The sequence below is a fragment of the Strix uralensis genome, chromosome 14, assembly GCF_047716275.1.
Source record: "Strix uralensis isolate ZFMK-TIS-50842 chromosome 14, bStrUra1, whole genome shotgun sequence".
Taxonomy (NCBI): domain Eukaryota; kingdom Metazoa; phylum Chordata; class Aves; order Strigiformes; family Strigidae; genus Strix; species Strix uralensis.
In genome coordinates this window covers 20,870,059-20,890,543 of record NC_133985.1, presented here as the reverse complement: position 1 = coordinate 20,890,543, position 20,485 = coordinate 20,870,059, and the positions used below count along the sequence as shown (strand labels likewise).

The 20,485-nt window shown below is 51.6% G+C and overlaps 1 protein-coding gene across 4 annotated transcripts in view; it reads left to right on the top strand.

The window, feature by feature from the left end:
• The window catches only part of JADE2 (jade family PHD finger 2), an 83,830-nt gene that overhangs the window by 23,436 nt on the left and 39,909 nt on the right, over window positions 1-20,485 (top strand). For all 4 annotated transcript variants that reach the window (XM_074883738.1, XM_074883742.1, XM_074883740.1 and 1 more), the window contains exon 5: window positions 20,024-20,193. In XM_074883738.1, coding sequence (XP_074739839.1) covers window positions 20,024-20,193 — 170 coding nt within the window. The remainder of the gene's footprint in view (window positions 1-20,023; window positions 20,194-20,485) is intronic.

Below are 20,485 nucleotides of genomic sequence, written 5' to 3'. Positions count from 1 at the left end.
AACTGAGTTTTAAAATAGACACTTCAGCAGCTGCTCGGGCAGAAAAGAAATGTGGGGGAGCCGCTACCCGTTTGCTGTGTGCAGGGGATTATCCCAGGGTGATGACCGAAGCTGTGGGGGAAAGGCTGGTGCTGCCGGTGGGATGAGCCAGGCAGATTGGGAAGGGACCCCAAAACTCGCAGGGTCGGACCCGAAAACTCACAGTATGGGACCTAAAAACTTGCAGGGTTTGCAGGAGCTTTGCAGCTCCCATGTGCTCCCTTCATGGCGTGCAACCCTGGGCACGCATCCTGCGAAAGCATCGTGCTGGCGTGACGCTGGGGCTGCGCGGGGGAGCGGGGTGGCTCTGGGGGGGACGCGTTTTGCCGAGGGATTTGGGCAAGACGCGGGGGCCGGCGGAGGCTCCGCTTGTCCCACAGCAACAGCAGCTGCTGCTGCAGCTGCCGACCCCGCTTCTGAAGTAAACTTTTGTGTACGCTCCCCTTCCTCCCCCGGGGAAAACAGAGAAAGAAATGAAACTTTAATGAGTCTGAACACATCAAAAGGGAAGTTGTAAAGGGGGCTGTTGAGTTGATTTAATCCTTGGGAAAAAAAAAAAAAAGAGAGAGGAAAAAAAAACCCCTATGTGTGGAATATCTTTTTTTAGTTGTCTTTGATAGCTAACCGCAGTCTGGGCTCACAAGGGCTCTGCTCCCCAGCTGAGGGCTCACGCCGGTTCTATTTCCAGCTGAAAAGTGATAGCTCGGCGCTGCCTGGGCTGGCAGTGCCCGTGTAAAGCCAGCCTGAACAGCGGCCTGCCCACGGGCGCTGCTTCCCGGCCTTCCCTCGGGTGGGTTTTGCATCCCAGACCTCCGAGCCGAGGGCTGCCGGGGCGTGGGGCAGGCTGCAGACGTGCCCCTCTGCTTTCCCCATAGCTATTATTTTCAGGGGTCCCCAGGGCAGGGATGCTCCTAAAGCGATGCCTGGTGCAGGTCATTCCCCCCAGGTCTCCATCCCACCCTGTCCCGCTGAGGCACCAGGCCTTTCCCAATATCTTTCACATTTTTTTGGACCACTATCCTGTCTCTTCAGTCCTCTTTCCTCTGGGCTGAGCAGATCCATTCATTTTAAGCTTCCATCAAAGGTCATGTTTTCTGGAGTTGTGAACGTTTGTGTCACCGTCTTCCAGGCTTCCCCTGGTGTTGCCCATGTCACCACAGGGACATGCCCACAGGCTTTGGAGGGAACATCAGACACCCCACCACAGCCTGGTGCTGCCCACTCACCTTGAGCTTGGGTTTCACTTCCACTCTCAAGATCCTCCTCTGAAGAATTTCCTAATTCTTGGGGTTATTTTGCTGAGTTGATTATTCTAAAGCTCGGTGATACTCCATAATCCTTGATGAATCGCCTTTTGCAGTAGTTCCAGCTCTTTCTTCAATTCCTCAACACTGTTTTGACCTCAAGCCTTGCTCTCCAAAGTGTTTGTGACTTCCTCTTCGTTGGAGTTAGTGTCTGCACGAGGAAGCGTGGCCCTGCAGACGTCTCGGCACGGCCCACGGACACTGACGGGCATCTCCTGATAGGTAGCGTCGAAGCCTTGCTAAGTCAAGATGGGTCCCATCTGCTCCTCCCCACCCACCACAGAGGTCCCAACCCATGTTGGATGGTTCTTATCCTGTGTTATTTTCTGCGTGCCTTCATATAGATTACTTATTTGTGTGCTCCAGTGGTTTTCCCCGAGTTTTATTTTTAAAGGCAGATAATGTGTGTCATCTTCTGAAATCTGACCCGTTCTCTGTGACCTCTCCAAGATACTCGTTAGTGGCTCCATCACTCTCAACTAATCCCAGGTGGATTTCTGCAGCCCCTCTGGGTTGCAACATGCCCTGCTCATCCCATGCTGCTCCTCCTGGGCTGCTGCAGGATCGTGGTGCTTCCCCACAGCCTAAGCTTCCTTGGAGGTCTTTCCTTTCTTGTTGGTCCATCTGTCTGTCCTGCATCGTGTCTCTTCTGCCTGAACCATCTCTCTTTGCTGGCAAGACAGCGAGCATGGCCTGCAGGGCTTTGTCCTCAGACTGAAGCCTGTTCAGGATATTTTGCCTTCTCTAGTGCAATGTGAGTGGAATGAAGAGCTCATTTTACAGCAGCGTTAATGGTTGCACCTGGTTTGTGGCCATGATGCACATCCCAGGGGAACAAGCGGTGACACTGCCAGATTTTTTTTTTAATCAGGACAGCATCTCTCTGCCTGCACACCAGAAGGCACAGCAGAGACGGGTGTGCTCTTCCTGAGCAGTTTTCCCTCCGATAGCATCCCAGCCTTCAGTGTTTTCCCACTTGGGCCACCGGTGTGAGGCGGAGATGGAGAGAGCAGCGTCCGGGCTGCCAAGGACAGATGCAGACTGCAGTCCCTTTTGCATCTCCAGTGTTAGACAACTCCCTCCTGCAGCTTGCCCTCCTTTGGAGAAATGTCAAGTATTTTTTCGCAAGAGATGACTGTATTTCATTCACCTAAAGAGAGCAGCCTTAAAAGGCCTTACATCTCCATTTACCTCCCTAGTTTAATTGCTTTAATTTGCCCCATCTCCATCCCGGCAGCAGTGAGCGGGCACCTTCCTACCACCCTGCTGCCGTTGCCCCATGGGCTCTGCACCAGTTTCCCCCCTTTGCTTCCAAGCTTTCCTCCTCCTCAAAAAATTTCACATAAACCCAGTGGATCCTCTGTGTGTCAGATTGGGGCAATCCAAATTCCTTTCTCTGCTGATAAAAATCCCAGCACTGATGTTTTTGTAGACTGGGACATTTGGAGCCCAGCAGTTGCTGCTCTTCCTCGCTGTCAGGGCAACGTTCTGCTTTTCCCCCTGTCTCAGAGGTGTAATGCAAGGGTGTAACAGAGTATCCTGCCCTTAGGCTTACAGCAGCAGGGGATGGATGCCCGTGGTAATCCAGTCCTAATGTTGTCACTCCTGACAGCCATTTCCATGTGAAATCCTAAAGGGAGGTGGGGGGGAGAAGCCACTAGAGCCCCAGGAGCTGGAGAGCAGGCAAGCACTGCCTGCAAAATAATACTCAGCCCATCATCCTGTGACCCTGGGGGTCTGGTCCTTGGGCTGAGTGATCGGCAGCGAGCAGATTTTTGCCGCAGAGGGTGCGAGAGTCACTTCCCACTCCAGAGATGGATCTCGCCCTCCGAAAGGTGCCTTGTACGCAGCCGCTGCTGCTCTTTTCATCTCCCGCCTGGGCGCTTGGAAACCAGTTCTTCCTACCCGCACCCTGCCTCTAGGTTTTGTGCCTCCAAAGCTGAAAATTAGATTTTTGAAACATTTTATTTTTCTGGAGCTCTAAAATGTCAGAAGCTGGGGGTGAGGCAGAAGGAAAGAGCTGTATTTTAAGGAATGCTTTCCCCAGAAAGCAGCCGTCTCAAAATGCCTCCGCTGAGAGCCACCTTAAACTCGGGGGTCCTTTCTAGGTTAGCACGAATCACAGTGCAGTAGCAAGGAAAGCAGTGGGGGAAGAGGTGCAGCATCTCTTGGCTCAGTGTCCCAGGAGGCAGGGATGCTGCTGATGGCCACCCGCATGCCAGGGTTATCAGGCAGCGCAGGAGATCAGCTGTTTCCTCTCCACAATCATTTCTGGCTCATCGCTACTGAAAAGGGTTTTATTTTGTACAGTAACACTCCTGAGAATTGCCCAAAGCTCGAAGGGCTCCAGCATGGCGAGAAAAGCTGCTTGCAGTTGGCTGAGAGCAGGGGAACGAGGAGTCGAGGCGAGTTTCCCTTCTGATGGGCAGGGAGTGGCAGGCTGGCGTCTTCTGCCCACGCGTCTCCAGGTCACCCACCCTGGGATGTGGGTGGGGATGGCACCACATCCTCGTGGTGACAGCACATCCTAGGGATGACAGTACATCCCACCTCTCCTAGAGCCCGTAGCTGAAGGGTCTCCACAGGATTTCCAGAACTGGAGATGAGCCTTACAGCTCCTGTGTGACCTCTGCAGTTATTTTACAAATAGGTAAACTGAGGCATGGAGATTTCTACTGTGAGTCAGTGGTAGAGCCAGGTACGAGATCCCAACCTGCTGTGGGGACATCGCTGGGTGCTGGATGCAATGTTGGAGCATCTCAGCATGGCTTGAGTTTAAGGATTATGCGAGGTAAAGTAGCAGAAAGAGTTACTGCAGCGGTCTCGGAGCTGCGGGTACCACTCCTGTCATAAATGGAAAAGAGAAGCTTTAGGTGAGCTTTGTTTTCCCAGAGTCGCACTGTGATACACCCAGGAGGAAAGTGGGCCTTGCTGGTTTGCAACGGGTGCTCGTAGGAGGCTGTGAAGCCATTTTTGCAGAGCGGGTGTGTAGGGACCCAACCCGGGCTTGTCCTTACCCGCTGGCAGTGATGCCGGTGCCGTGTGTGGTGGCACGCTGAGCTTGCTCAGCAGAGAGCATCACTCCGTAAAGCAGCAGCACCTATGTGGGATTTTACGCACCTGTACGGGTTTTAATTCCTCCTTTATTTAATGATTTAACATTTCTGGCATGCGGCTCCTTCCCCAGGCTGACAGGGATGCAGGCAGGATCTAGAGGTGGCTCTTGGATCTCGCGTTAAGCCACATTAGTATGTGCTGTAGATTCTGTTTCCTGTGAATTTGCACACAGCGGGAGGACGAGCAGGAAGGCTGCTTCTTGCTGGCAGGCTTCCCAGATATTCTTGGCGTTGCAGATCTATACTTGCATCGTTGCTGTGGCCCTGTTTTAACAGAAAACAGAAAGTGCTGTGGCAACAGGAAGGCACAACCTCTGCGAGTACCAACTCGGCGATGGCGGCGGCACCAGCGCAAACGCCGTCTGCCACGTTGGCTTTGGTGTTTGTGTCCCTGGCCTGTCCTCCCCCCTTGGGTCCCCTCTGGCCCTTCTCCTCTTCTTCTCCTTCTTCTTCTTCTTCTGGCCACACACATGCAGGTAAAGTGGCTTCTTGCTGTGCTGCTGGCCGTGCGTCAAGCTGGTGCAGGTGTGGGGCTGGCTGTGGTCGTGATGTGGAGCTGCCCGGTGTTCATCTCCTTGGAGCTGTGTTGCTCTTTAGTGGACTTCAGTCCCGTGAGGAGCTGCACCAGCATCTTCAGGAGGCCCAGCAGTTCTTTGAGAGGGTGCAGAGTTGTTGGCAGGGATGTTCGTGTCATGGTTTTGTGATACCTCATTGCAAAAGGGAGCACGAGGAGGCAGCAGAAAGGGTCTGCCTGTGGGGAACAGTGTTGGAGATGAGTGTACTGAAGTGGGGAGGAGAGTTAACTGGTGCACCAGCAACGGGTGTAGGACTGGGGCATGTCCCTGCCCTTCTTCTCTTCTGCTCCTGGTGAGCAAACACCTCATCAGCAGGCCTGGATGCAGCATCCAGAACACCCAGCACAGGGAGGGAGCCATTCGAGCAAAGGGAGAAAATATCACCATGCCTCTGCCACGGTGCAGAGCGTGGTAGTGCCGAGAAGCTGTGGCCAGGCTGGCCCGGCAGCAGGGCAGCACGATGCAAATGTCCCAGCAACGCCTGGACTTCACCTCTCCCTCGTCCTCTCGGCGTGCAGCGGGAGCCCTGGACGGCGGCCAGGCTGTATCCTTGCAGCCGCGCAGCTCCCAGCCCGGGGAGGGCTTTCCGAGGCTTCGTTCTCAGCATGTACTGTATGAACCAGCACACTTTGTTCTCGAGTGTTGAGATTGGACTTCCTTTCCTCGGTCGGCGACGCAGGCTGGCTGTTGACTCATCAGCAGCTTCCCTTGGGTTTTGCTGCAGAAGGAGCAGGCAGGATTCTGCAGCAGTTTGTGTATCTTTTGGAGCAGAGCATTTTTTTCTTTTTAACATGATCCTTTTTTTTTTTTTCCCTTTCCCTCCCTCTCATCATGAAAAACCTGTGAGTTTGGGGCTTGCAGATGGCATGCTGGCGATTTTACAAAGGGCTATTTCTTGGGTCAGTTATCCCCATTCTGTGGCTGCCTGCTCTTAAATATGCCTGGATTCTGGTATGCTTCAGAAATACATGTACGCTTCCCTTTCAAGATCTGAGACTCTGCTCTGATCAAAAGAAATAAAAATCCCAACTGCCCTAGGCCTAAATGTTTAGATCACAAGCCCTGGGACATGGGAGCGTGGGGAGAGGGAAGCTTGCTGCCTGCACGCTCCACACTCCCCATGGGGATGCCTGGCTGTGGCGGGGATGGGCTGGCTGGTGGCACTGACCCAGGACAGCAAAAAAACCTCACTGATGTAACATCAGTGAGTTCCCTCTGCAACTGGGAAAGGGAGGTTTCCAGTCGGGTCTGCTCAGGCAGTCCTTGTCCCTGCAGGCAGCGGGGACGGGGGGGTGGTTTGCAGGGTGGTCTGTCCTGCTGGTCTTTTCGATATCTGATTTAGGATGGGGTGAATCGCCTGCGCGGCAGCAGCAGTTCAGTGGTTCAGAGGGTCTGGGCAGTGCAAGAGGGGTATCGGCGCTGTAGAGGGTTCTTAGTTCATGCCCAGTGCCTGTGAGTGCTTTGCAAAGGAGTAAGTCTGATTTACTCCGTTACTTGTAATCATTTCTGTTTTACAATCTGCCTGACAAGTTCTCGTGTGGGCTTTCAGCAAGTCCTCACCTTTATTAGTTTGCTACGGGAAACGTGTTAATCCAGCCTGTTCTTACCTAGGACTCAGCCACTTGGACTTTTATTTTGAATGTTTGCTAATCCTCCCAGTGGATGCCTGTGGTTTATACTGGATCAGGCACACAGAAAGTCAAGTGTATTTCAGCAGTAAATGTACAGAACGAGCAGGCTTGATTTTCCGCTGCTCTGTAACGAGGTTTATGGCTCTTGGGACGGGCTCCGCTTTGGTACAGCCTCGGGAGCCTCCGCATCTCTCTCCGTCACCTCCACTCTCCATCCAGAGCCATGAATTTAGTGTATAGCCAGACGAACACTAGTAGATCTGATTGCTGCTGCTTGCAATCACAGCAGTAATTAAATCACCTCTTAGTGATTTAGTGCGCCTTGTGTCCCCATTGAACAATACAAGAAACTATTACTCTTAAGTGCTTTTCAGAGTGATGAGAGGACCAGGACAGCCCGACAGCGGGGATAGCTGCTCAGTCCTTGGTGCTGCTGTGATAGTCCTGTTGAATTGAGGTGAAGGCTGCATTGCTGGGAAGTGAGCTCCACCATGTTCCCAGGACCTTGGTGAGGTGGAGAAGAGCTGGTAGGTGATTTTTTTTCAGTGCACGTGAAGGAGATCTGGAAGATGCACCAAGGCAAGTGTAACTCTATAGTAGTACGTGGAGCGCGCAAGAGGCAGACAGATCCCTCCTGGTTTTGTGGGATGGGCTGTGCACTGCTTGAAGTGACTCAGTGTCAGAACTGTTCTCATGTGTTTCAGGGTTCAGCGTTAGTGCAGTGATTCAAAACACATTAAAAGGCTAGATGCTGCCTTTTCAAATTCCTCAAAGGTTTGCTTTCATGGGGTTGGTTTTCTGTAAGGAGACGCGTGCGATGGCACCGTGCTGATCGCGGGAGTAGTCATCTTGTGCCCTCGTCTGTATTTGGAGCTTTGCAATGCTCAACTCCATTAGCAGCAGGGTCGGGGGGATTTGGCTAATTCCAGATCTGCTTTGGCTCGTGCTCACAGCCCCTGCTCTGACCACGGCAGGTGTAGAGCTGCTAACATTGCTCACAGCCTCTGTCCCTGCTCCCCTTTAGTAGGTGGATACAAATACGAGTGGAGCTGTTTGCATTACTGAAATAATAGTGGAAACATTATCTGGCTGAGATAATTAATTCCAGATGCTTTAACGTTAGTAGCTTGGCTTAAGTTACATGAAGAAGCAACATTTTTTGGTCTTTTTATATCCACAAAACATACGTTCAAGTGTCCCTGGCTTCCTGAGTAGCAAATCCAAGGTATATATTGCTTAAATGGAAATGAGCAGAATACCAGCAGCTGGCTGGCTGGGTTTGGAGAAGGCTGGCATGCAACATGGGTCCCTGAAGTGCCACCAGGTAGGTCTGTGATGCTCTGGGAGAAGGAGGAGAGCAGCACCCATGGGTGCTGGCACTGATGCTGGCTCTGCCCTGCTTGCCCACAGGGAGCAGATGCTGCCTGAACATCCTCGGCAGCTGCCCTGGGCTAGGGGGCTGCTGTGTTTCACTGGATTTGGGAGCCAGAAGAGCAGAGCAGGCTGTGCCTCCTCCCAGCAGCGGGTCAGAGCCCCCTCCTGCTGCCTTCGACGCTGCTGTTAAGGCTGAATGAAACAGAGAGAAAAGGAGAAAAGAAATATGAAGATGTTCCTTGCACAGCATCAGAAATGATGTGTGTCTTTTGCTCTCAGCCCAGACGCTGCTTTTGTCTAGTCAACCAGAAAAACATCTGCGTTTTGTTGTTCCAACCAGCCCACCAGCAAACCGCTGCCTGGCCATCGCTGTCTGTCCATGCAGCCGTGGTTTTCTTCTGCGCAGAAGTTGTGCAGATGAACCCCGCTGTGAAATGGTGCCCGTCCTCTCCTCCGCCTCGGGAAGGCAGATGCTGCTCTGCAACATCCCAGTGCTGCACCTGAACACTTCTTTTAGCAGGTCCCTTCTCTGGTCTACATCGAAATGATTTTCTGGGCTCTGAATCAGAGTGGAGACTTAAATAATTCATTTGTTGAGCTAAATCTCGGTGAGATTTCGGCTGGAATATAAACGTGAGAAAGACAGGGACATCAACACTCTGGTCTTTATCTAGTCTGCTGAGTATCAGGCTTTTTATATGGTGATAAACAGCTCAGAAACGAAATTGGAAAAGCTGTCTGGGTTTAACAAGATGGCTGTTTAGTGCCTCCTGTTCACTTGTTTTCCTCTTTTTATCACATCAAAGAAGAGTGAATCACTTTCTCCTTAGAGGATTACATTATTCCAGAGGCCTGGAAGGACCCATTCTGGTTACAAGCTGTTACTGAAGGAGATTTTAGATGGAGAGAGGAAAACAGAGCATTCTTCTTATTGCACCTGTTAATTGCAAATTGGACCTTCAGCTGTGTTTCTGTAGAACTTCCAGAACCTGCCTCTGTAAATCCTCAACCACCATCAGCACACAAGGGGCCACCTTACCCTGTCCTTAACATTTTTGCACAGAAATGGGATTGTCACAGGGGGATTTCCAGACCCAAACAACGAGACCCTGGCTGGTCCCGGAGCCAAAAGGAGTTTCTCAGCTGAGACGTGTGCCCGGCGCCGGCAACGCAGGCGGCGAGGCTGTGCCGGAGCCCTGCAGAGCTGCGCGGCGCCGGTCGCTGTACGCTCCCTATCACTGGGGGTGTTCTAAAAGCTGGTAGTGATTGTTTCTAATATTCACTGGATAGCACTGAGTGTCTGGGTTTCAGCTGGGAAAAACAACAGTTAAAGGGATGGCGGGTGTAGCTGAGCTGCGGTGTCCTGGGCTGGTCCCTGCCTGACAGAGGATGCCAGGATCCCTGACACATCCCGGGGTCCCCGATGCATCCCGGGGTCTCTGACACATCTCCAGCGCAGGAGGGATGGAGTGTGCAGCCTTCGAAGCCACCCAGCATTACGTCACCCGGAGCCACACTCACTGGCTGCTGGTACCCGGAGGGCAGGACAGTGCTGCAAGCAGCGTTAACCCCTTCCTGAGCATCCCGAATGCCACATGGGTAACACAAAGGGACCTTCACAGGGCTGAGCATTGGCCACCGATGTCTGTACAGTCAGGAGATGCCTTTTGGGCACGGGTGCTCCTGTTACAGGAGCTCAGTGGATCCTCCTGGGGCCAAATCCAGCTGCTTTGTTCTCCCAAACCAGCAGCAAGAAGCCAAATGAGAGCTTCAGAGCTGAACCAAGTGTTTACTGCCTGTGTAGGTTTTTGGGCCAAGCAGTTTACTGAAGGTTTAGGTTACACCAGAGAGTAGTGCCAGCCGAGCCATCTATCGCCCACATCAGCAGCGGTGCTGATGAACCACGCGGCTGCACCCGGCTGCTTGCTTGAGCATGGATGTACACGGGAAGGGTTGATGTTATGTTACCTCCATGAACTATTTTTGCTAGAATTGTGCTTGTTACAGCCCCTGACATGAGGATAGCCTACAAATGGCACAAAGCAGGGTGGCAGACTGGGCCAGCAGACTTCCCAGACACACTTTTGAACCCCAGGCTGAGCCCTGTGCCTGTGACCGCTCTGTAACGTACATACGAATTTTTATGGATTTGCAGAGGCTGCTGCCAAATCTTGAGGGGTTTTGGCTCCAACAGCCAATAAGGATATACTGCAAATTCTTACTTTTCTGCACAAAATGGCCCCAGCAGTGCCAGCTTTAATTCTGTTGAGGTTCTTGTTTTAAAATAAAAGGGTTTGGTGACAGTGGCCTGTCGAGATGCACTGTGTCATCACTGTCCTCCCCAGGACCAGCCAGCTCCAGTCCTTTCTCTGCTCCATTATGCAGGAGGATGATGCATTTGCAGATGCTGGGTACCAGTAGTCCCTCCCGTGGGGTCCCAGGTCTCTGGTTTCAGGTCTCCTGCCACTGGCTTGTGCCAGGAGTGACAGCAACATGCCCACAGGTCTCTGAGCTCTCGACCAGCCTGCACTGGGGACTGGGGTGCTCTTGATGTTACCTGGAGTATTGTCAGTTGAGGAGGGGAGTGATGAAGTGCAGAGGCACCCGTTAGCACCAAGACCTGGATCCTAAAGATGCTTTTAATCTCATCCAGCTGGTCCAGCCAGCTTGCACGCAGGTCTAAACATCAAGCCAGTTAATTTAAAACTTAACCTATTTAATATCTTCTTGGCTTTCCCTTTCTTCTTTGAACCCAGCTTTAGGAGTATAGTTTTTGGCTCATGGTTTTACAGACTTTACTAGAAGCCATAAAAGTGGAATAATTAGGTGTAACATGGTCGGTAAATCTGGGCCTGGGTACGCTGAGGGTCACAAAATCTTGTGTGTGGGTTGCAGCTCATTACTGTGACCATCTACCACTGTCTGAAACCCTGTCTTTTGCCTTTATGCCACCAGGCTCTTTTTCCAACATCTTCAATTCTGCTCCACTATTGAGAAGCAATAGCATCTATAAAATCTATTAGCTTAAGTTTGTAAGAAGATTGGGCATCTGGTCCAAATGGCCTGCTAGATACCTTTTTAATAAACAGAAAATGAAAATTATCCCTTTAAATTGCCTTTTTAAAGTTGTCGTGTGCCACAGGAGAATTCCCCCTGTGAGAGGAGCTGGCAGTAAGAACAGTATCAGCATTCGCTGAAGGTTGCTGGTAGAATTATCTTTCTACTGATTTTCCTAAGCTGATTTATTTATGGACACTGGACAAGACTAATATAGACTGGAATGTAGGTAAAGAAAAGATGACTGACTAAAGCCTTCATTGTACTAAAATCGAGTGTTTTCAGAAGAGGGACACTACGCAGGATTAGTTATTTCTATCTAGTGTATTAAAAGGGAGCATATAGAAAAAAATGCCTTCTCCCTTCAGCCAAGTGAAGCATTCAGTTTACAGAGATGATTAACCATGGGAATTTGCTGAGTATATTTTATTACTGCGTAATCTTCTCCAGGGATAGATGTGATCCTCAAGAGTGTTGGGGTCCACTTACTCCTTTTCCTCAAGTGCTCTTGAGACCCACTTTCAGACTAATGGCCTCAGGTTTGTTGTGCTTTTCAGGCTGATCCCAATTTCCAGCCCTCCGTTTAAATGAGCCCTTGATTGATACAGATATTTTTTTTTAAATGTCGTGTCTCTGGTTGGCTGGATAAACAAAGGAGTAAATGCTCCTTCAGTGTAATTGAGCTTCTGCAAGTGGTTCGGCGCTCGGCAGAGGCTTCGCCTCTGTGATGCTTTGCCATGATGGTGCAGGGAGAGCTGCAGCATCTTGGTGGTGGCACCTCACCAGCAAAAGCCGGTAGTGCGATGGGAACACGTGTGGTCCCACCATCCGAGCCCTGCTTGGAAAACGAGTCATCGAGGGTGTCCCAGGTCGTTAGGGTGGCAGCAGGGTGCTAATGGGAAGCTGCCTTGCTGGAGTGCTCTGGCTTAAGGAGGGCAACCAAACTCACCAGCGGCTTGCTCTGGATCAGCAAGAAATGACTTGTCTCATGGTTGTGGGTCTGCTGCGTTTGGGTGCTCTGTGACAGGTAGAGCTGCTGTGCTGCTGCGGAGCTGGGCAGGTCCATCCCTTTCCAGCACCACATCCTCAGCTCTAGGGGCTGGAGGGACGAGCAGGGCTTTGGGAGTCACTCGGGGGGTGGTGGGGATGGTGTTGAGCGCTCGCAGGGCGAAGAGCAGGGGCACCTCATGGCTCTCTGAGCTGTTTGGTGACACTCCCGAGAAGCTGTTGCCCAGAACCATATTTTTCCCCCCCAAGAACAGCATCATTTGGGGAGCGTGGTGCTTGCTGTGTGCTGTTTCTTTTTAATTTCCCAGTAAAAGCAGGCTTTTTACCCGAGTAAAACTTAGGGGTCCAGCCAAGAGGTTTCTGCTTGAATTTTTTTAAGGTATTTTTTGAGATGAAGAAAATCCTTGTGTTGCTGTAATAGGGTAATGACTCTCTGTAATGCACTGATGCTGTACTAATGAACTTGCAGGCCATGCCATTTGTTTCAGTAGTGTTTTCATTTCCTGCTCTGGCATTATTTCTTCTCTGCCACCTGCCCAGTTCGGTGCATTTGAGACATTCCCTCTTGGGGTATGTCCCCACCCAGGCTTTCTGATGCTTTCCATCCCCAGCCCAGGGTCATGTGTGATACTTTCTCTTCTCTCAACACCCCCTGCACATCACAGAGCCTTGGAAACTCAGGATCTTGCCTTGTCCGTGTGTCTCATAACACATTGCTTGCTACCTAAGACGCTTTTGCTCTAATTTAGGTTGAGAGAGGTGGTTTAGGGCTTTTTGGAGCATGTTCTTGCTTTTCCTGCAGACCCAGTTTGGTTGGGTTGGTTGGTCATGCCCTGCACAGGGTCCCTGGCTGCAGGGATGCTCGTGTGTCACCATCAACCATTTATTTGGAACATGCCAGGACTAATACAGCCTGGGGCTGAGCGTGTCTTGCCCTCTTTGAATTGAGTCTAGGGATGAATAACTAAAGCATCAAAACTCAGGGGAATGGGAAAAACCGTCAAAGAAGCATGAAATTCCTCTTGTGCTATGGAGATCTGCTCGTGCAGGAGTTGGCCCCAATGGGGATGGCAGGTCAGTGCCAACGAGCTGGACTGACGAGATCTCAGCCTCACAGATGCCCCAGTAATGAATTTCCTAGCACTGCTTTTGCTGTTTACCTGACTGCTTCTGCTTTTTTAAAAAGGAGGAAATTTTCTAAGCAAGCCAACAGAAGCCCTTTGATATGGATAAAGGGAAATGGGAAACCTGGTAATTGAGGTAATTAAGAGCTTGACTCTTCCTTTCTCTACAAGAAAGGAAAAATCAATGGAGCAGCTGGGCGGCTGCATTGGTGCCATCAGCAGGAGGGGGTGTGGGCGCTCTCCCAAGCCGAGGCAGGTGCTAGGGCACAGCACAGCCATGCCACTGGCTCTCACCGAGGGTGAGGAAAAGGTATTTTCGCCAATCTTTAGAAAACCACCTCCTCAAGCATGTACCTGCATATTGCCAGACTCCTCTGGGCACCTAGTGCCTGGCAACAAGGGTGGGCATCCCTTACCACCCACATGCCACACCAGGGGTGGTGTCTTGCCATCCTGAAGCAGGTAGGAAATCCTGTATCTTCCCCACCACGCCTGAGGCTGGAATAGGAGAGGAAAGCTAGAAATAAGAAGGAAAGGTTGATACCTGTGGGATCACCGATGCCTGAACCTGGGACGTGAAGAATATTTGTACATAATGCAAGATTCACCACAAATTTGTGTGAGTTGGTGGCACGTGTGGAGACATCCTTATCACCTAACCTGGGTTTTTCTTTTTCCACTGAGCAGCTATTTTGAAATGTGGATGTTTCCAAGGGGGTTAAGCCCCGTTCCTGCATGAAAGCGAAGCCCTGGTGATATCCCTGCCAGCCCCAGCTCTTGGAGCCCAGTGGGAGATGGGCAGGAGATGCTGGCAAGGGCAGCTTCGGTGTTTTTTTCCATTGCTGTGTCTCCACTGCAGTGTGTCTGGAAGCACAAAGCTTAGAGCTTTTCGGGCTCCAATTTTCTTGGTGTTATTGTAGACGAGGAGGGGTGCACAGCATGGTCTGTTTTCTATATTGCTGTAAATCAGGCCAAAGGAATACTCTCTTGTATTAAATTGTAGGATCTCTTCCTTCCACTGTTTCTCCTAGCCCAAGGCAACTGTCTCTGCAGTCATTGATCTTTATATCTGAACACCGAGAAGCTCTTTGGAGGTGTGTTAGCATGTGTCAGGGAGGAACGGGTTGCTTTTTAGGAACATGATTCTACCCGCTAAAGCAAATCCAGGAATTGATGGGAGGCTGCTCACCTCCAGGCATCGTTGTCCTGCTTGGTCTTCCCAGAGGCTCAGGGTGTCTCCTGTGTGAACCCCAGCCTCTGGCAGCCTCCTGCACCCCTTGGGGCTGGAGGGACACTCGTAGGAGCAGGCACAGCCTCTTGTATGGTTTGCTGAATTGTTTGCCAGTCATAAAAACCTCATGTTTAAATAAGTGGTGTGGATGAGTCAGGGGTTTGATCTGGACCAGGCTTCCAGTGGGTCTTTGTAGGGTTATACAAGCTACTCACTGTATAACAAAGTAATTTTGCAGTTATTTCCGAGGCGCCGTTGGGCAGCACATATCAGCACCATTCGAGTCACAGCTTGAAGGGCAGAGTGTCCCAACAAAAGGCACTGCTGTCCCTACTGAGGTGCAGACCTGGCGCTGAAGTCTCACCAGTGCAATTCAGGCTTAACTACGCCAGAGTCATAAAATTAATGTCAGTAGAAAATGAGTGTAAGAGGAGCCAGATCCTGAACCTGCAGTTTTTGCTTTCTGAGTAGGTACCTTACGTCAGGTATGGCCATTGCTGGGTGTGTGTAATGTGTGGGTAAGGTCTCAATAGCAGCTTTTGTCTTCCTGGGACTGAGGGGCACCATGTCACCCCGGTGTGGGCATCGCCTGGGGAGGCTCCAGCTGACGCACTTCCCTCCTCCATCACTGCATCGGCCTCAGAGGTTTCATGCTGAGGGGCTCAGTGGGCTGTGGACCACTTGGGATGTCTTTCCTTTTTCATCTTTTCCCTTGGTTATGGACAACAGGCTTGGGGTTAGAAGTTCACTGTCAGGTGCCTTCTTTGTGCAGTTTCTTCATTTCTGACCTCCTCCTGATACTTGAAATGATGAGACTATGGCCCGAATGTGTCCCAGCATCCCCAACTCTGAATTAACTCTGGGGGATGCCAGCTCATGCTGTCAGATGGGCACAGGGACATGGGGTCCTGCCTACGAAGAAGAAACCTCAAAAGTAAAGTTTAGTCATTCTCTTAAGGAGACACATTTCATATTAATAATTATTCCTTATCAGACTAATGGAACGGAAACAAACTGCAGTGAGACAGGAGCTGTGCAGGCAGCGCGGTGCTGTGGTAGCCAAGGGCTGCAGCACTTGATCAGCCCTCCCTGATACGTGTGTTTCCAGACGGGGGAGGCACCTGCCATCGCTGCGTTGGCACGTTTCAAACCTTTTGACTGAGCGCCAGCGAGCGTGTGGAGCACGCCGTTAGGTCTTTGTATCTTAATTAACTTGATCTTCATCATCGGTGACGTGGTGAGAAGCAAGGAGTTGCTCTGTAAATTCCAGTTCCTGTTAAACGAAAGCAAAGGTGGTTTAACGGCGCAGCGTTAGGAAGGGCTGAACGTGGAGCTTTTGCCGGCAATGCCGTTTTCATCAGTGACCCCTGAAGCTCCCTGCGATCTCTGCATCACCAGGGTCTGGGCAAAGCCAGGACCTGAGGGTCTAAACACACATCCAGGTTTTGGGGGGTTCAGCAGGCGGCTGCATGACCGGGGAGAGTCACTCATCTCCCATCTCTGAGCATCAGGTTCAGTAAAAGATGTTTTTCCACGAGAGAGCCACCGTAAAGCGGCGGAGGCTGCAGCCACGCGTCGGGGCAGGCTGGCCCGGGCTCGGTCCTGCACGCGGCGGCTCGGCTCTCGGCGGACGGTATCGTGTGTACCACATTATAGATAACCCAGAGAGATTTCTCCAGTCACCATCAGCATCCTTATCGGACTAAGTGCATCTCAGTGGCTGTCAATACAGTAAATGACCTGATTGGGCCACTCCTTTGATATGTACACAGAGCATTAATCTTTGCACTTTGATACGTACACAGAAGATTAATCTTTGCACTTTTATGCCAGGCTAAAAATAGCGGCTCCTTTCTCCCGCTGGCCCTGTGTCAGACCATCACCTCTCGCAGCCGGCTGTTTGGCCAGCAGCTTGTGTAACTCGGCTTCATGAAGGCTTTCAGTGCCATCCCCGTGCCGGCTCAGGCAGCTCTTTCCAACAGGAACGTTCATTGCAGTTGGAGGATTTATTTTTTTTTTTCTCAGCAGCTTTGAGGTTCCTCCTGTAAGACCGCTGTGCCCAGCCTGCCTGCTGATGCACCAAGGGCGCTGTGCAAAGTTGAGCTGGACCTGGGCTCGTGGGACGGGGAGGTTCAGTCCTTCTTGGACCAACACACGTTGCACCAGTGACTCCTGTATATTTTAGGAGGTTGGGAGTTCCTTAGATGACAGTCCTGAAGCCTGACCAGAGCATGCCTAGTTTCAGTGTTATTACTGCTGTCTGCATTAAATACAGACATTACTGAATCCCTAAGCCCCGTCCTAGATTACAGTGAGCTCGTTTTAAAATCTGGGGACTGAGAGTTGTCTTTTCATGGGGTTGTTTTCAGATCCTGGACTGAAATTTGGAGATATCCTCAGGGCATTAGGACACATCTTTATTTTCAATTTTCTGGTGGGGAAAGTAAGGCAAAAGAGGCAGAAGGAACCCCTTGATGCTTCCGTCTCCGAGCAATCAAATAATTGCTTCTCCCACTGGTGGCTCTGGAAGTGCCTCCAATGGTTGTGACTGCCAAGGGCAGCAATTAAACTACTTGTCGGGGTCTGGAAAAACTCGAGGTTCATTCTCCTGCCCTGCTACAGATTTCATTCCCAACCATGGGACAGGTAGGGTCCTGTTCCTGAGGGCAGCTGCGCACAGATTTCTTCCCTTGGTGCTTACAAACCTTGGAGCGTCTGGTACCAGGTTTGAGCTGGTTACGTGATGGACACGATGGCTTTGCCCCAGACACATCTCAGAGCATGAGGCACTCGATGCTCTGACATTGACTTACATATTGGGAGGGAAGGCAGATAAAAGTCTTGCAGGGGCCAACGGGCTTCCCAGCTGGTGCTGCTTCAAGAGCAGGGCTGGATCCTCAGGCTTTGGACGGCAGAGAAGCTGCTTGGAAGGGGGTGACGTGCTGCAGCGGGTTGCTGTTTGCTTATTTGTTTCTTTGCAGTGTCTTCCTGTGTTGACATTTGTGCAGGGAGGTGGTGTTTCGGGGAGGAAATGTGAGCTGTGCAAATACTGCAGCGAGCTCCAGCTCCCAACTTCGCAGAGATCTGTCAGCTGGCACCACAGGCTGCTTTTCATTTCCAGCTCGTCCTCTGCTTGCATGTCATTACGCGCGACACTGTTGACGTGTGCGTGGCAAGTGTCATGCATGTTGCCTCAGAGTTGCCAAGAAAAGGCAGAAGAGCTGACAGCGAGCGCCTGTTCGCTTTCTGTGCAGGGGGTTTGCAGCAGATGAGGCAGCTCCCTCTCCCCATCCCTGTGGTTGTGACTAGAGAGCGCTCAGAACAAATCTCACAGACCACAGTGGGACATTTTCCATTGCTGAGGCTGCCGAAGCGCTGCCCAGCACGGGGTGAACGTGGCAGTAAAGGCTGTGGCACGCCGGAGGCATCCCACGGCGGCGGGCAGCCTGCCTGCAACGTGGGGCTCGGTCACAGGGGCTTGGCTGGAGGGTATTTTAAATCAGGGTCATTCTGCCTGCAAAGGGTCCTCTGGGGAGTGGATACCTGCATGGAGTGGGTCGGGCATCTTGTCTGAGCAGCCCAAGACCGGGATGTGATCTCAGTTGTGCCCCAGTAAATCAGCAGTAGTTGCTTCTGAGGAGTTAATGGCTGGAGGAGTTGCTGTTGCTATCAGTATTTGGACCATCATATCCACTAGACCTAATTTTTTCATGTAAAGACTTAATTTCTGTAGAAAACTATTGCTGAAGGTAAAGGAAGGTTGCCACAGACCTATCCTGGGACTGTCGCTCAGCGCGAGCCCGTCAGTTGACTTTGGTGGTGTGGGGCTGGAAGTGGAGAGTCCAGCCAAGACTGCCTGCATTGTTGGGAAGACAGCAGCAAGCAGAGCTGGGCGACTTCTGGATGCCAAACTGTAACTCATTTTTCCTGCTGTCAGGTCCTGGGCCAGGCAAGAGGGGAAGCACTGGCAGAACTGGGGCTTCCTCAGCCCTCAGAGACCTCCAGAAGGACTTGACAGACACCTCTGCTCCCGCCGAGTGCTTCGGGCAGGGCACAGCAGGGAGAAGGTGCTGGCTGAGCTCATGTTTCCAAATGTAACTAGAGCAGAGCATTGCACTTAAATTCATCCACTGGGCCAAGAGTCTCATATTCACAGGGCGCAGAGCACGTGGTGGTGCCAGACCCAGCGCCGGCATGCCACTCTCCTGCCCAGCGGGTGGAAGGAGCTGTGGGTCAGCAGCGTGGCTGAGATGGCAGTGTGGTGAGCAGAAGCCCTTGCCTTAGCCCTGTCTAATCCCATGGCTCGGGTGCATCCTGCCTTTTGGGGGGTGTGGGATGCCCCTCGTGGCCATGGAGCAGGGATGGGTTGATGCCATGGTCCCCCCTCGCTGACAGGACCACTGGTCCCAGGCAAGAGCATCACTCTTCATAACAGCCCCACTGCTGTGTTTGCATGTGCTTTCCACATCAGATTTCCCAGTTTCACAGGCAGGACAGTGTATTTCTCCCGAACAGGCTATTTCTGCTCTGATGTACTCCTGCATGAGCCTCTTTGTGAGCTCCCATGGGGAGAAACAGCCTTCTAATGTCAGGGGGAGCAACATGAGGTTGATGCCAGCAGCTGTAGCTGTAGGTCGAGTTATTTGTCTCAGGAATCCAAACACGTAGGAGGTAAGGCAAGGTGGGGAGGAAGAAAAGAGCCACGCAAAGTGGAAAAGTGGCTTAATTTCTCATGGTGTGAGGGGGAATTGGAGAACTGTTGAAGAGCAGGCCTGTTCCTGCGGAGAGCCCGGCGCAGAGCCGCCCGCTCAGTGCTTCCCCGGGGCTGCTCTGCAGCGTGGAGCTGTGCAGGGCACGGGCTGGTTTGTACCAAAAAGCATCAGTGGGTGTTAAGGAAGAATGAGATGCAGTGGTAAAGCCTGCGTGCGGCACTGATACCAGTTTTATTTCTGAAGGGATTGGTGTTACATGACCCATCTGCAGGGAAGAATACACTGAGGCAGATGGAGGCACAGGCCAAAAAACAAATTCCTGATTCCCAGACTGCTCGTTCCCCTCCTGATGGCAGCCCAAGGCTGGTGGCCATGGCACTGTGTAGGAAGCCAGCCCAGTGGGAGCAGGAGCCGCGCCGCTGCGAGCTGGCCTTCAGCAGTGGGATGCCCGAGCCATTCCACCATGCTCCTGCTTCCCCGTGCTGCTTTTCTCTGGGACACTAGGAAAAGCACAAACTCTGGGTTTGAGCTTCCGGGAAGGGTTGCTGGCAGCCGGGCTGTGCTCAGCGTTTTCTGAAAATCAGCTTGTTTTGATGCATCCCAATGCAAACCATCACATAAGGTGCCCAGACCAGCAGCCTCTGGGAAAGTGCTTGTGTCCCAGTTGTGGTCCTCAGAGCATTCAAGGCACAGGAGACAACACCGAGGGCACAAAACCACTTTGATTTTGCTGGGCTTGCTTTTGTTCTTAGAGCCAGGTTTGTACACAGTGTGGCCGCACCCTCCACGGCAAGAAACAAGATACTTTTGTGAGTTGTAGCTCTTTCTCAACCTCTCCTTCTTTTCTTCCAGGATCATACCCCAGCTGGAGAACTCGCCTTCACAGGTTTCACCGAGTAGCCTGCCCGGCTCCGAGATTTCGGAAGCTACGAGGACTTACTTGCAAGGAGTGAGCCGCTATGACCTGGATGAGCTCGATGCTTGCTGGTTGGAACTTGTTAATATGGAGCTCAAGGAGATGGGTGAGTATTGCTGTTGTTTTTCTCCTTGCATGGGCATCCCAGAGTGGGCATTCAGGCTTTTTAAGTGATCATGTGGAACAGAAGGCCTTGAAGAAGAAATCTTCATTAAGGCTCTCCAGAAGAGATTGCTGTAGCTCAGGATCTTGGGTGTGTCTTAATGCTTCTCACTCACACAGGGGTTTTGGGATGTGGTACAAGAGTGGGGCAAGTCAGATGTGGTAGGAACAGTGCAGCATGCCCCATGGAGTGGGGGTCTGATTTGCAGAAGACCCGGTAGATTCAGATCACTCAT